At 44.9% G+C, this 16,616-nt stretch overlaps 1 protein-coding gene across 1 annotated transcript in view; it reads right to left on the bottom strand.

Annotated features, from left to right (window-relative positions):
• LOC124716878 (GILT-like protein 1) overlaps window positions 1-16,616 on the bottom strand; it is a 72,142-nt gene that overhangs the window by 19,094 nt on the left and 36,432 nt on the right. The window contains exons 2-3 of the mRNA XM_047243430.1: window positions 11,874-12,023; window positions 3,506-3,679 (exon numbers count right to left, since the gene is read on the bottom strand). Coding sequence (XP_047099386.1) covers window positions 3,506-3,679; window positions 11,874-12,023 — 324 coding nt within the window. The remainder of the gene's footprint in view (window positions 1-3,505; window positions 3,680-11,873; window positions 12,024-16,616) is intronic.

The raw sequence follows: 16,616 nt of genomic DNA, 5'->3' as shown, positions 1-16,616 counted from the left end.
GTACTATAATAATGTACAGTGAAGGATCAGCTTATTGGATGTGTTAGTGTGCTCAAATACAAGGTAATTTATAACTGAATTTATGTACCTACCTTGATTTTTTTTCCTTGTCATAACACCTCTCAAGTTCCTCTCCGTTTGAACTAAAGTGATTACCGAGTGTCCTTACTGAAAGAACATTAAAGCCCAGTGTTTTGCTAATTAATGCCTCATGAACATAACAAAAAGAAAGTTAATGTGGCAAGAGATTGAGTTAAAGTAAATGAGGCTTGCTGAAAATAATTTTCCTATTGAAACTGCTTATTAATATGTTGTTGCCAACTTCAAAATTAAAAGTTCTTAAGACTGAGGCTTATAAAGTTTCGTTAGTAAATGATCACACTGCCGCCTGTTGTAAATCGCAGAAGGTAAGTCTGTGTCTTACAAGTGGAAAACTGCAGTTGTGGAAAGTTATATACCCATGCTTGCTAAGCACTGGTTTCTTGTGTGTATTGAAAGTGCATATTAATGTTCTAACAGGATCTATAGTTTGTCTATTGTGCTCATACTAAACAACAATTAATAGGACGACCACTATCTATGAAAACAGTAACTTCTTTTATTCAAAATTCAGTGAGAAATTTTTTGTTAGTGAAATACATTTAACTTTCATTCTAAATAGAAAAGTGTTTAGCTGAAAGAGAGACTTAACTTATGACCACTTCATAATTTTGCAGTGAACTACATTTACAATTTTTTTTATAAGATAGGAAAATGTTTGAAAAATGTTGTGTCTAGACAAGACAGCCTAGACACAATGAGAGGAAGCCGAAAGGCACGCGTTTAGCAGGCAAGCGATAGGTCTGTAACAGGATACGTAATGAATGCTATAAAGAAAAGTACGTAGCTTCTGTAATACTTAACTTTAATCCATCCTTTTGGTACATCTGGAGATTGTGGCGATACAAGTGAGACTCTTTAGATACATGCAATGTTACTAATGGCGCCTTGCTAGGTCGTAGCCATTGACTTAGCTGAAGGCTATTCTATCTGCTCGGCAAAGGAGCGAGGCTTCGTCAGTGTAGTCGCTAGCTACGTCGTCTGTACAACTGGGGCGAGTGCTAGTCCGTATCTCGAGACCTGCCTTGTGGTGGCGCTCGGTCTGCGATCACACAGTGGCGACACGCGGGTCCGACATGTACTAATGGACCGCGGCCGATTTAAAACTACCACCTAGCAAGTGTGGTGTCTGGCGGTGACACCACAAAAAGTAATATTGAACCTATGCCTATTTTATGATTCTACAGTCAATATTGATAGTAATATTATTGAGACCACTCAGTTTGAACAAGCCTTGAAGGCAAAAGCATATGTTGTTTTCTGTTGCCATTATGCAAATAGCCGTGTTATCTTTTAACTGTTAGCATTTTTTTTAACGTGAACATATGCAGGTGCCAGAGTTCATTGCACTCACGTGTGGCAAAATATAGGTTGTGTTTGTCCGTTAAAGTTACTCATACTTATTTTCTTAAACAAGAATGTCGATAATTCTCTTGCCTAATTAGGCTGGTGACCGTTTTCCTTACTCTTTGAACAGTGTAGATAAGTAAAATATTGTTTGTTACTGTTTAAATATTTACGTAATTCTGACTTTCACTTCCGATAAGCCACCTCCGTTAGGTACAACACGGTCAACATAATAAAATTCCTCTCACTGCTCTGTTGCTTTATACCATAATTACTTTAACAAGATAGTTTTTGTTTCATGACCTGCCTCCAACTTTAAGGTTATGGTATAGCAGTAGCAGACAGGAGTTTTATATGCTCCAGACGAAGACGTCAGAGTACTCCGATGGCCGCGGCAGTTGACAACGGCGAAGGCAGCTGAGTTCTGCAGTTCCACCAGCGAGGGCGCTGCCGGCGGGCGGTGTGGTTCGTCTGTCAATGTGATTTTGACGCATGCGCGGAATACTCGCTACACGCCATATATTGCGGAACGGATGGCGTCTGTCATCCAAAGCCCACAACCGCCTCCGACTCCTCAAACTCCTCTCTGGCCGGACATGGGGGTTGCACCCCTCAACCATCCTCCACACCTACAAATCTTTAATCCGTCCCATCCTCTGTTGCCGGCCGCGGTGGTCTGGCGGTTCTAGGCGCGCAGTTCGGAACCGCGCGACTGCTACGGTCGCAGGTTCGAATCCTGCCTCGGGCATGGATGTGTGTGATGTCCTTAGGTTAGTTAGGTTTAAGTAGTTCTAAGTTCTAGGGGACTGATAACCACAGTAGTTAAGTCCCATAGTGCTCAGAGCCATTTGAACCATCCTCTGTAATGCCAGTCCCGCCTGGATATCTGCCCCCTCCCCCCCAAATTCTATAAGTCCCTCGAGCGTCATGCAGTCTGCCTCACCTTCCGTATATGCCTCCCGTCCCCCACGCGGGTCCTCTATGACCTCATTCCTTTCCCCTATCTGCTCCTGTTCCTCAAACATATCTGCATCCTCTACACCTCCCGCCGCCTCGATCCCCCTCACCCCCCTGGTTGCTCCCCTCCTCTCCCATCCCCGCCCCCTGCCACGTCTTCACCGTTGTGTCCCCCCTGCCCTCCATCTCTACACCCTACATCTCCTTTCCCAAGGTAGCTTCCATCAACTCCCCCTCCCGGATGATGCCCTCTCACCCTCCATTTATCCCTCCTGTCAACTCTGATCCTCACTCCCCCTCCTTTCCTCTGTCCTTTCTGTCCGTTTCCCGGGCTCCCTCTCCCCCCCCTTCCATCCTCTTCTTTCCCCACCTCCCCCCCTCTGCCCCCTTCTCTCCCCTGAATCCTTTTGCATTTCCTTCCTCTGCCTCTTCTCATTCCCTCTCGCATCTTCTGCCCCTCTCCCCCCTTATGAGTCCTCTCCCTCCTTTTAGTTTTTTCCTCTCCTCCCTCCATGTTTTCCCCCTCCCTCCAGGTCCCCCCCCCCCATCTGCCTTTAGCTCGGGAGTGACATCTTTGTGCCACCATTTTCGTGCAGTGTTTTACAGTGAGTGTTCCGTGTTGTGTCGTTTGGGAAGTGTTGCGAACGGCCATCATACTGTCGCTGGGTGCGATTTTTTTATCTCTTGCGAACAGAAACCAGACTGTCGCCATGTTTTTTTAATTGTGTGTCTACTATGTTACTTGTCTGATTCCTGTGTATTTTATTAACGTTGCCAACCCCTTTGCTTTCTGTTTTAACTTTCTGCATTTTTCCGCCATTTTACACTTTAAGTCACCGTTTTTATCGCCTGTTTTTCTTGTTTCTTTTCTTCTTCCGTTTTTCAAAAACGTCTGTAGGCTGTAGAGCAGCGTACTAAGCTGCTGCCAGCCCGCCCCCTTCGGGGAGAATTGAAATTCAATAAAGAAAAAAAAAAAGCGTCTCCGTCAGTCTTCGAGGATGAGGATGGCTGGCAGTTGTCCAGTCGAAATATCGTGGCTGGAAGCTAACGACGGCCGGCTGCAAGTCCGAAATCTTTCTGAACAGTTTCTGAACGGACGTACCTCTTGGGCGGCGGCCTGGACGTCGGTGTAGTTACTGATGAGGCAGGCGGCGTACGACACCTGCAGCGTGCGGCTGGAGGCCAGGGCGATGCCGCAGGCGTGCAGCCGGTTCCCCAGGCACTCGGTTGGTCCGTGCTGGCACGTGAAGTCGTAGCCCTCCGGGGTCGCAGTTACCTGGAAACCAGAGCGAGCTGCACGCGTCTAGCCGCACCCAAAGTCGAGGTTGTCCGAAAACAAGAGGAGGTCGAAAACAGTGCGTGAGCCGTGGTAAAATTTGTTGTTTTGAAGAGCGCGCCGCAGCGCGTAGTGTGAAGCAGTCGCCCTCCGTTTCTGGCGGTGGCGCCGCTGTGGCAATCGCAGCTTTGGTGTCTCCCTCTGGTGGGAAAGGAGAAAGGTTGCCTGTTCACGTGCATTTAAGGGGCGCTATCAGCTCGGCAGGAAGTCAGTCTGGGTCAGTATCTCGTCCCCATTTGTTAGTGTCTGTCTGTCGTCCGGAGTGTTAGTTTGTCTGTCATTCGGATCAACCTTTAAAGCCGGCAAAATGAGAGTCTTTCCACTCCGCCAGTAAGAGAACTCAGCGGGTGGTCGCCCGGTCGGGGCTCAGTTCCTGCATCTCAGTCTGCGCGTTAGTCCGCCAGTCTGCTCGAGTTTGCTCAGGCAATGGTCATTGGCGGTTTGATCGATCGGTTGGTCGGTCGCGCACTGAGACACAAGATGACTAGTCCGCCTTGAGCGTCGGCGCATGTGAGGTCCCCACGTGAGTCCAGTGGGCCGCGCCGTATAGCGAGGGGTAGTGGCTTCGCGGCCGACACGAGAGCAACAGGAGTCAAACCACGACATCGGTCTGGCCGGTGCGAGCTGCGACGCCGTGAGGCGGGAGATCGGCGCGCCTTCCTGCGTCCATCGAAGCGGCTGGCAGCGGACGGTTCGGGAGAGCGATTCGGGGGTGCTGCGCCAGGTCTTCTCGAGTAATCGCAGTTTATTAGAAGTTAAGTGATTGGTGATATGTTTGATTTACTCTTGTTAAATTCTACTTGGTTTCTTGGTGAGGCCACCAGCCGTTTTGCTTCGGGGTCGTCCCGCCATTATTCTCCGTTTGCCCACCCGCGGGAAGGTGGTTATTTATGAGTTGGGTGGTCCGTTTTTTCCTTGTGGAGTAGGGGCAGGTTAGAGCAACCTGCGGTTCGGGTTGTTCGGTAATCTCCCTATCAATCTACCGTACATTAGTAGCTGCCTCTGTCGTATTTGTCGGATTTGGTGTGTTAACGAATTTATTGCTTGAAGCGTAACTGCCTACTACCTGAAATATGTTTTGATCTTTGGAAACTGATATTATTGCCTATGATCTTGAGAGGCGGTATCTGTACACTGTAGAGCATCTTAACTATTGTTTGGCCAACCTTGTAGAATTTAATATGTTGTTGTTGTTGTTGTTGTCTTCAGTCCTGAGACTGGTTTGATGCAGCTCTCCATGCTACTCTATCCTGTGCAAGCTTCTTCATCTCCCAGTACCTACTGCAGCCTACATCCTTCTGAATCTGCTTAGTGTATTCATCTCTTGGTCTCCCTCTACGATTTTTACCCTCCACGCTGCCCTCCAATACTAAATTTGTGATCCCTTGATGCCTCAGAACATGTCCTACCAACCGGTCCCTTCTTCTAGTCAAGTTGTGCCACAAACTCCTCTTCTCCCCAGTTCTAGTCAATACCTCCTCATTAGTTATTTGATCTACCCATCTAATCTTCAGCATTATTCTGTAGCACCACATTTCGAAAGCTTCTATTCTCTTCTTGTCCAAACTATTTATCGTCCATGTTTCACTTCCATACATGACTACACTCCGTACAAATACTTTCAGAAACGACTTCCTGACACTTAAATCAATACTCGATGTAAACAAATTTGTGTTCTTCAGAAACGCATTCTTTGCCATTGCCAGTCTATATTTTATATCCTCTCTACTTCGACCATCATCAGTTATTTTGCTCCCCAAATAGCAAAACTCCTTTACTACTTTAAGTGTCTCATTTTCTAATCTAATTCCCTCAGCATCACCCGACTTAATTCGACTACATTTCATTATCCTCGTTTTGCTTTTGTTGATGTTCATCTTATATCCTCCTTTCAAGACACTGTCCATTCCGTTCAACTGCTCTTCCAAGTCCTTTGCTGTCTCTGACAGAATTACAATGTCATCGGCGAACCTCAACGTTTTTATTTCTTCTCCATGGACTTTAATACCAACTCCGAATTTTATATAAGATTTCATTTCATGGGCTTTTATTTAAATGATCATTTTAGTATATAATGTTGCCACCCTTTCACCGTAAGACCTTTCTAAGAAGTTAAAATCAAGTTGCACCCTCCTATGGGGGGTGCATAGTTTGTGTGTTTGTGTAAATTGTTAAAACTCTTAGTTTAAAGTTATCTGGTATGTTGCATATTTGCACCAGTGTAGTCTTTCAGAGGCTGTTGTGAGCGGTCCTAACTACGGCCGTGTCAAAAGGGAGCGGCAAGGTTCTCTGCCCGAAAGCTCATTCAGTCAAAACTTGTTTGTTTCTGCCTCTGAGTAATTTGTAACTTTGATATGTAGAGGGTGCTTTCTGATTATAATTTTAAACCTGCTTTTAGGCACTAATAAACTGAATAAAATTCCTATTTGTTCAAAGGATTTTGGTTATGATTTCATCAATTACTCCTGGCAACTATTTCCATGCTTACATAATGTGATTAAATGTGTTAATGTTCTTGATGAATCGCTAGTAAATAAAAATAAATTCTTAAGAATGTTCTTTGACAATAAATTACGGTTCAGTGCGCGATCACATTCGTCCAAAATAATGCCAGAAACACTAGTGGCCTCTTTATTTCACCTACTCACGACACGTAATTGAGAAACTGCGTTGTCGAACGAATCGCCCTCTAGCCATAAATGGGTGTAAGTAGGGGCAGCAGCCTCTTACGCCGTTTGGTCCAGATAGGGTATCACCTTCACTATCGTAAGTCTGCCTTTAATATTCCCGATGCCATTTTCCGGAGAGGATGACGTTTGACAAGTTTCCAGTTCATCATGACCATCTTCAGTGGTGTACTCTCGGTTTAAAAGAGTAGTGCAAATGGTGTCAGGCAAAAGGTTAGTAGAGTAGTCGTGCATCTATGAAAAGATCTGTGCACGAACCATACAACAACTACGACCGTCGTACCTTATCAAAATATCTGGCCCAGAACTCGAAATTCACAGACACCATAACAATTTTAATAGAAAAGAGGAAGTTTTAAAGTTGGACAAAATATGGATGTCGACGTTGCGCCAGCACAATGACAATCGATTGCTCTTAATAGAGAATGATGATGCCTTCCAAAGATAGGCAGACCGTCGGCATCACGTGACGAATGGTGGTGCCCTCTATGCGCTCTATAAATGCGAGATTACCTGGAGTCTCAGTGGCAGTAGCCGGACGACCTCAGAAGATGTCTGCCGCAGATGGAGACGAAACGTCGGGTGGAAATTTTATACATCGACCACGGCCTCTCAGCCCGGAAGTTTCAACTGAAGAGTGTGTGTTGAGTGATTGTAGCGGACGGTCGTTACAGGTGACTGTGACAAAAAATAACGAGGACGACAGCTGCAAAAGAGTCACTGCACAAGTGACTGTTGCACTTGTTAGGGGAGCTGGTATTCCAAAACCAATCATCAGTGGTGCAAATGGGTGCACGAGGGAAACGTGGTGCCGGAACACCAAAAGTCGGACTTTGGAAGGAAGTCATCTGGTCGGATGAGCCTCGTTGCAGACTGTTTCCAACGTCTGGTCGAGTTTACGTCGCAAGAGTGAACGGCGTCAGGGGTTCGGTGGTGACGTGGGCAGCGCCGTGGCTCCTCTGCAGGGTCGTACTACTGCCAGGGACTGTTGTCGCCATTTTCGCTGCATCCCGTGGTAACATGTTTGTTTCCCCAACGGTGACGCTGGGTTCCAAGACGACAGGACTCGTTATGTGGGCACGGGGGTGAACTGTCGCGTCTCCCGTGGCGACCACCGTCACCAGATCTCAACACTGTTGAGCCTCTGCGGTCTACTGTGGACCGTGATCACTGTCCACCACCATCAACATTGCCTGAACCAGCTATCATTTTGCAATAAGAGAGCAGCATAAGATTCGCTCGAAAAATGTACATGACCTGTTATGTTGTCTTTCCCGGCATAATAACCGATAATAATCTGTTCAGTTCTGCAGCCGGATCATGAAACCATCTTGAAATATTGTTTCGGCAGTCCACCTGGCCGCGATCTTCAGGTGAATAAGCAGTGGCACGAACTCCCCGAAACTGAATTATTCGGACTGAGAACGGCGGCTGTCTTTCATGCGCCGCCTAACGCCGACAGCGGGAGCGCGAGAAACCGTCGTTAACGGCCCTCTAGCACTAATGAACCTATGGGGTGGAAACTGGAGTAATCGCTAAATCATTGTAAGTAGACTGTTTAGGTTTTAATGTTGGTAACGCCACGTAGCGCTCTGTATGAAAATCACTGACTGTGCTGTCTGCAATCTGTGACTGGTTTGCATTGTTGTGTGCCATTGTAGTGTTGGGCAGTTGGATGTGAACAGCGCGTAGCGTTGCGCAGTTGGGGGTGAGCCGCCAGTAGTGGTGGATGTGGGAAGAGAGATGGCAGAATTTTGAGAGCGGAGGATCGGGACGTGTGTCCATCAGAAGAGTAAATTTGTAATACTGGATATCATGAACTGATATACATATGATGACTTTTGAACATTATTAAGGTAAATACATTGTTTGTTCTCCATCAAAATGTATCATTTGCTCACTATGCCTATCAGTAGTTAGTGCCTTCAGTAGTTTGAATCTTTTATTTAGCTGGCAGTAGTGGCGCTCGCTGTATGGCAGTAGTTTGAGTAACGAAGATTTTTGTGAGGTAAGTGATTCATGAAAGGTATAGGTCATTGATAGTCAGGACCATTCTTTTGTAGGGATTAATGAAAGCCAGATTGCGTTGCGCTAAAAAAAATATTGTGTATCAGTTTAGTGCTGATCAGAATAAGTAAAGAGAGAAATTTCTGAGTACGTTCAGTTCTGCTCAGCTGTTTGAAAATCAAGTCCGAAAGAGGTTCATCAGCACAGTAATTCACTAATTTTTCTACGGGGATGTTTCATCACTATCAAATACTATTCTGATGGCTCACCTTTATTATTTTTAATGTTTGATATAATAAGGTTTCAAATCTTATTTACTGGATAAACCTTGTCTTTATTATTAAGATTGACAGATAGCGGAATATTCAGTGGATTCTTTTAAAAAACATTTCCAATAGCGGGACGCAGACCTTTGCGTCTGTTCGTGCATCTTTTTGCGCCCCTCGGTAAGACAGTGCTCTGCCACTGCACGTTTCTCAGGCTGAAACAAAGTGGTGTGGTGATGGTTCTAAACACATCGGTGCTCAGTGGTTCGAGTTGTTTCACCAATGTAAGCTTCACCACAATGGCAGGAGGTTTCGTACACACAGGGCTTCTTCAATCCCCAGTCATCCTTTACTGAGCCAAGGAGCGCTCTAATTTTGCCTCGCGGCCGAAAAAGACATCTTTTTAAAACTCTGCCTATTTTCGAAGGTATGCTCCTCGCAAAAGGTAGAAAAGTCACCGATTTACATCTATCTTCCAATGGTTCCTGCGAAGGCCCAAACTAGAAACTGTATGGCCATTCTGCTTGGACACAACTTTAAGGTGATCCAGCTCTTGTGTGAAGTTTTCTGCGTTTGAAATGGCATTAGCTTTTCTTGCCAAAGTCCCCGAACGATGGATAACAGCTCGACGCATGCAGGGAACGGTCTGTGTGCGTGGGCTTTCGATAAACAGTATATCTCAGTGACCTATCATGCTTTCTGTAAGCCAAGACATCTACAAACTGAAGTTTTCCATCCCTTTCAACCTCCATCGTAAACTTGATGCCAGGATGAGGTCAAAAGTGTTTTCCGCCGCCAGCCAAGATTAGAGCGTTCCTTGGCTCAGTAACGAATTACTTGGGCTTGATGACTCCCGGTGTGAACAAAATCGCCTGGCATTGCGTGAAAACTTATTCTGGTCAAACAGAATGAGATTTTCTCTCTGCAGCGTAGTGTGCACTGATATGAAACTTCCTGGCAGATTAAAACTGTGTGCCGGACCGAGACTCGAACTAGCGACCTTTGCCTTTCGCCGGCAAGTGCTATACCAACTAAGCTACCCAAGCACGACTCACGCCCCGTCCCCACAGCTTTACTTCTGCCAGTACGTCGCCTCCTACCTTCCAAACTTTACAGAAGCTCTCCTGCAAACCTTACAGAACTAGCACTCCTGAAAGAAAGGATATTGCGGAGACATGGCTTAGCCACACCCTGGGGGATGTTTCCAGAATGACATTTTCACTCTGCAGCGGAGTGTGCGCTGGTCAAACAGTTCATACCATCCAGGTTCGATGTGTTGACTACCAAAGCCACACACGTTTGTTTCAGCCTCAGAAACCTGCTGTGGCAGAGCGTTTAAAGGCACATTTTTAGCCATAGCGTGTAAATCTATTTTTATTTAATCAGAGAACCCTGTTTAACAAAGCATGAAAGCCAATGCAAGTTATCTTGTGCGCGGTCGCATGTGATCGCTGGTGAGACACAGAAAGGGTGTCTAGTGTTTCGTTAATTACTTCTTCTGTTATCTGTTCTGGAATGGAGTCGAGGGAGAGCCCCGCGCGTTACACTGGCCGCTCTAATTTAAACTCTTTAATTTTATAAAAAGTCAGTGCGTACTGCAGGGCGCATACTCGCGCATACTAGTAATTATATAAGGAAATTTCCACTGCGCACGGGCGAGATACCGACGTGCGGATAATCAACATATCACTAGTGATTAATATTGTATTCCCAATGTAAGTAGCATAGTGCACTTCAGTAATTTTAGTTATGATTAACGCTATTGTTATTTCATTATTTGTTTAAGCCATGATCCTAAAATTTCAACATTATATGTAAACTGTATTTTTGGTATTTATCTCATTTTAGCTCAGAAATAACGTAGCCCACGGACCTCCTTCCTACGGCGACGAAATTCTCAAAGTATATGTCCCATGCCACCTTATCATGGTTTCAATATATTCACTGATTTTTAAATATTTCCATCCATCTCAATTCAGTTCAACAAAAATTATATAAAGATCCAAAATAATATAAATAATCATATATATATATATTATTTACAAGCGCCACCTTACCGAATGGACTCAAAATGTTGCATCAAGAGAGAGAAACGGTTGCCCCCACATGTCGCTATTGCAATTGTCTTTGAAAAGCATCCACTGCAGTTCGACTATCTGACAACCTTAGAGACAATGGTTAGCATTTAAGTGAGCTTTGGAGCCCCGTTTTATGATACATTAAAAAACAACAGCCTTCCATTCAGCCATCAGAATAGTTTTTGACAGTGATTTGCCGCCTTTGGTAGTGTCCTCCAGTGGGGAGGTATATGTTCACTTCTGCTAGAGGGCAGTTAACGACAATTTCTGGCGCACGCGCTGTTGGCCTTACGCGGCGTATAAAGGAGCCGCCGCTCGCAGTCTGACTAATTCAGTTGCGGGGAGCTGGTGCAACAGCTTACTCTCCTGAAGATGGTGGCCAGTGCACTGACGAAACACTGAGTCAAGATGACTTCATGATCCGGATGCAGACCCGAGGAGAATACTATACACTCACAAGCTGCGACATTGTCGCGAATAAAATAGTGACCCGTATATACAATAAGTTTCCTTTAATTTGCGTCTATGGTCACAAACGTTTCGTTAACAGATTACCGGTTTCGGTCGATAATGACCATCTTCAGATCTGTTTCATAAAAACAACAACCTAATGTACTGCAGCCATGGTGGCATCGTCAAATGTTAAATGCTGGTGCCGATTCTGCATTTAACATTTGACGATGCCACTATGGCTGCAGTACATTGGGTTGTTGTTTTTATAAAACAGATCTGATGATGGTGATTATCGACCGAAACCGGTAATCTGTTAACGAAAAGTTTGTGACCGTAGACGTAAATTAGAGGACACTTATTATATTATACATTACCATTATTTATTCATTCTGAGAAGCTGTTTTGAATGCCAATAGTTTTTCTACATCTTATCAGAAAGAGTAATGCGCTGCCATATTTTAGTTCGGCCCCTGTATAGATACTCCGTGTGCATGCGCGGAGATGACGACGCCGCTGCAGCGGTGATGTTTATAAGCTGCAGTCGCTGAACAAACGCACGTGCCGTAACAGCATTCGCATGCAGTGCCAAATGTTGGCAGCAACGTAAATAAGGGGGATAAGTTAGAGAGGAGCTGAGACTCACGTTGGCCTTCCCGAAAGGCACGAGCACCGGCCGGACCAGCTCCGGGTCCCTCAGGACGGCGGGCAGCAGCTGCTGGACCACGAAGTCGCGAGAGTAGGGGCACTTGGCCTCGTAGTAGACGGTCGCCAGCACCGGCTCGCAGTCCACGCCCTGGAGAGAAAAAAAAAAGGCAGTGAGTGTAATAACAATAACAACAACAGCAGCAGCACTGAAGGACGGTGTAACGGTTTCCAGACAGCAATCAAAGGCCAGCGAAGAGATGTCAGTTACTTTGTTAGCAACTTCCTCTAAACGTGGAAAAAAAAACTTGTTAGGTGCCTCGCGTGTTAGGTATTGATCTGCTGACATACGTATTAGGTTGGTGCATAAGGTAGTAGCATTTTTGTTTTTCGTGTTGGCATTCCGGTTGCTATGGGTTTATTTATCGAGTGCCTTTTTTTATTTGTTGTTATCTGTTGTAAGTAGGCTGTTTAGGGTATTATGTTGGTAACGCCATGTAGCGCTCTATATGAAAATCACTGACTGTGCTGTGTGCAGTCTGTGGTTGGTTTGCATTGTTGGTATTTGCTATTGTAGTGTTGGGCATTTGGCTGTGAACTGCGCGTAGCGTTGCGCAGTTGGAGGTGAGCCGGCAGCAGTGGTGGATGTGGGGAGAGAGTTTTCAGAGCGGACGATCTGGAGATGCGTCCGCCAGAAAAAGGAAATTTGTAATGCTGGATATCATGAACTCATATATATATATATATATATATATATATATATATATATATGATGACTTTTGAACATTATTAAGGTAAATAGATTGTTTGTTCTCTATCAAAATCTTCCAAAAAATGGTTCAAATGGCTCTGAGCACTATGGGACTTATCTTCTGAGGTCATCAGTCCCCTAGAACTACTTAAACCTAACTGACCTAAAGACATCACACACATCCATGCCCGAGGCAGGATTCGAACCTGCGACCGTAACAGCAGCGCGGTTCCAGCCTGTAGCGCCTAGAACCGCTCGGCCACCAAAATATTTCATTTTCTAACTATGCCTATGAGTAGTTAGTGGCTTCAGTAGTTAGAATCTTTTATTTAGCTGGCAGTAGTGGCGCTCGCTGTAATGCAGTAGTTCGAGTAACGAAGATTTTTGTGAGGTAAGTGATTCATGAAAGGTATAGGTTATTGTTAGTCAGGGCCATTCTTTAGTAGCGACTATTGAAAGTCAGATTGCGTTGCGCTTAGAAAAATATTGGGTGTCAGTTTAGTGTTGATCAGAATAAGTAAAGAGAGAAATATCTGAGTACGTTCAGCTCTGCTCAGCTGTTTGAAAATCAAATAACGTAAAAGGTTCATCAGCACAATAATTCATTAATTTTTCTAATGGGATGTTTCACTGCTGATAACATACTTTAAACATTGTCATTTTGTCGTTTGGAGACTCAGAGGAGCCGTGGACGCTAGAAAATGAAGCGACAACTGGAGAAATCGGAACATTTCCGACGTAATATTCTCCTACTTGAGTTCAGTAGGGGAGTGACGCCAGCGGAGGTAGCCAGAAATATTTCTGCCCTGTGTATAGGGATAATGTCACTGGACGCAGCACCGAAACAAATGATTTCCTCATGTTAATGAGAATCGTTTTGACATTAGTGACCCTCCGTGTTCAGGAAGACATTTGGGGTCTGATGAAGATCGTTTAACGGCATTAATCCACAATAATCAACGTTAGTGTACACGAGAACTGGCAAATGTGATGAAGTGAGGTTATTCCATCATCGTGCGACGTTTGTATGCAGTGTGGAATGTTCCAAAATAGGCTGTATGGGTTTGCACGCCCTAAGCCAAAATCACGAAATTCAGCGGGAGGCCCTATGTGCATCTCTGCTTGCATCTTAATTGGCTTGTGAGCAATACCGACGATCGCAATACTGTATCGTTACTGTTGAGGAGAAACAGTATCTTTATGCTAACATAAGGAAAATAAAGGAACTGTTGAACCCAAACGAAGCGTCAGCTCCCCACACACAGACCTGCGCGCGTACACAAAAGATAATGTTCTGCATGGGGTAGAAGGGCGACGGTGCGGTCTCCTGCGAATTGCTTCAGCAAGGTGTGACGTCACTACCGACAAAACAGCTGAGACGTACCGAAGACGCAGTCCAACAACAACTGTCAGCAAGACTGCGTGAAGTGATGCAACTTCACGATAATGCCCTAGAGCATTCTGCTTTATTCGCAATAGACACTGTACAGGAGTTGGGTTGGGGAGTCATTCCGCATCCACCTCATTCACCTGATCTTGTGCCCTCAGATTATCACCTTTTCCGCTTTGTATCGAACAACCTTCAAGGAACTTCCTTTCCAGATGAAAAAGCGCTCCGAACATGCCTCGAGGAGTTGTTCCTCTCAAAACCACCTGATTTCTATAGTCGCGGAATTGAAAAGTTACCGCAGGGCTGGAAGACTGTTGCAAATAGTGAAGGAGAGTATATTATTGACGACTGAAGTCTGCGGTATGTTTATCTCTTCCGTTTATTAAAGTTTTGGAAAAACGCTACTAACTTATGCACCAGCACAATTACTGGTGGAAGCCCTGATTTATTGGAGCTATGACTTGTTGTATCAATGGTCATGATCCAAAAAGCAGTTTTGTAATGCTATCTAACTTCGAAGTCGAGCAAAAGAAATAATCACTGTAGAACACACTTACAAGAAATCCGTGCCAGGAGAAACTGGCAGCCATAACTTGTCTAATCGAACATCAAACGGAATGAAAGTGCTCTTGAAACGCTATCGAAATTACAGGTTGTTGATGTGGTCAGTTCGTAACTAAACACCCTGAAATGGGTTGATTTATGCTGAATGTAATCACAACACCTTAATATGGAAACTGTCTAGCACTGACATATGTCACCAAAGTAAATGAATAATTACGTCGTACATCAACAAAATCTCTACCTACTGTTGTGGAAGCTGAAGGCCCCACTACAGAGTCCTGCACAGATTACTGAATGGAGACATCAGTCTACACACTACACAAATCTGCGACGGCCAGGCTTAGCTGCAGAGCCACCATGTAAGCTTACCTTTCACAGCCCGAAAATTTTTCACGCAGGGAACGGGATATTTATTACTAGTGTGTGAGAGAACTGAATACGGATAAAATATTTCACTGTCTCTACCATGAATAATCACGGAATAATGAGAATGTTTGTAGCCGGCCGCGGTGGCCGTGCGGTTCTGGCGCTCCAGTCCGGAACCGCGGGACTGCTACGGTCGCAGGTTCGAATCCTGCCTCGGGCATGGATGTGTGTGATGTCCTTAGGTTAGTTAGGTTTAAGTAGTTCTAAGTTCTAGGGGACTTATGACCTAAGATGTTGAGTCCCATAGTGCTCAGAGCCATTTGAACCATTTTGAGAATGTTTGTAAGTGAATGTTTGTAAGTGAACAAGATGAGAATGGAAGCTTTCGAAGAAGAGATGGGTTGATCACCTAATAAATGAGCGGGTACTGAATAGAATTGGGGACAAGAGAAAATTGTGGCACAACCTGTCTAAAAGAAGGGAGCTGTTGGTAGGACACAATCTGATGCATCAAGGATCACCCATGTAGTACTGGAGCGAAGCGAAGGGGCCGGGGGGGGGGGGGAGGTAAAAATCGTAGAGGGAGATGAAGAGAAGTAGATTCAGAAGGATATAGGTTGCAGTAGTTACTGAGAGATGAAGAGGCTTGCACAGGATAGAGTAGCATGGAGAGCCCCATCAAACCAGTGTTTGGATTGAAGACAGTAACAACGACAGATGGGGAGGGAGGAAGGCTGGTAAGGTCAAGATGGCATCTCACAACACACAAGGTGGTGTACGATAATTTAATAAATGATTGAGTACAGCATAAATGTCTAACCAGAATGCTCATTTGACTCTATTAACCCCAAAATAATCAAACAGTATACAAACCACATGGGACTGACGATATAAGAGGTAACGAGATCGACAATACTCCGAGCGACCTGGCAACGCTGTGTTGTCTTACTTGTGTACACTGATGCGTCCATCCGTTCCAGACGCTCAGACCAAATTTCAGCTCTGTACGGCCATCACGTGAATTTTAGAGCGCTATATGCCTAGTTGTGTTACCAAAATGGAACACGGGAATTTAGAGCAGCGTTGTGCCACGAAGTTTTCTGTTGGGAAATGCGTGACTGCGACTTACGAAAGTTGAAACAGGTCTGCTGAGAAAATTCCTTATCAAGAACATATGTTTTTCGCTGACAAAAAACATTTTTCGAAGGCCGAGAACACGTTCAAGATGAACTTCGCTCAGAGACCTTCACCTTCAAAAACCGACGAAAACGTCGAACATGGGCGTGCTCTTGAGAGAGCAGACCGACGTTTAACAATAAGCATGATGGGCGACCCGTTAAACACTTCCACCGTATACCAAATTCTGACCGACGTTTTGAACATGCGGAAGGTTTGTGCCAAAAAGCCACACAACTGGACAAAAGGACAATCGAAGAAACGTGCGCGTTGATCTCTTAGGCAGGATAATCAGAGACGACAAAAGGTTCAGTCGTGTTATCACGAGAGACAAATCCTGGATTTTTCGGTAAGATCCTAAGACAGATCGGGACATTGAGGAGTAGAACAATAAGCCATCTCCTCGACCGAAAAAAGCTCGACTGATCATCTTAAAGATCAAAACAATGCTGATTTGCTTTTTTGACAGCAGGGGTACCGTGCATAATGAATTTGTT

The sequence above is a fragment of the Schistocerca piceifrons genome, chromosome 9, assembly GCF_021461385.2.
Source record: "Schistocerca piceifrons isolate TAMUIC-IGC-003096 chromosome 9, iqSchPice1.1, whole genome shotgun sequence".
NCBI lineage: Eukaryota > Metazoa > Arthropoda > Insecta > Orthoptera > Acrididae > Schistocerca > Schistocerca piceifrons.
The sequence above is the reverse complement of the archived record's forward strand: the minus strand, read 5'-3'. Positions and strand labels throughout refer to the sequence as shown.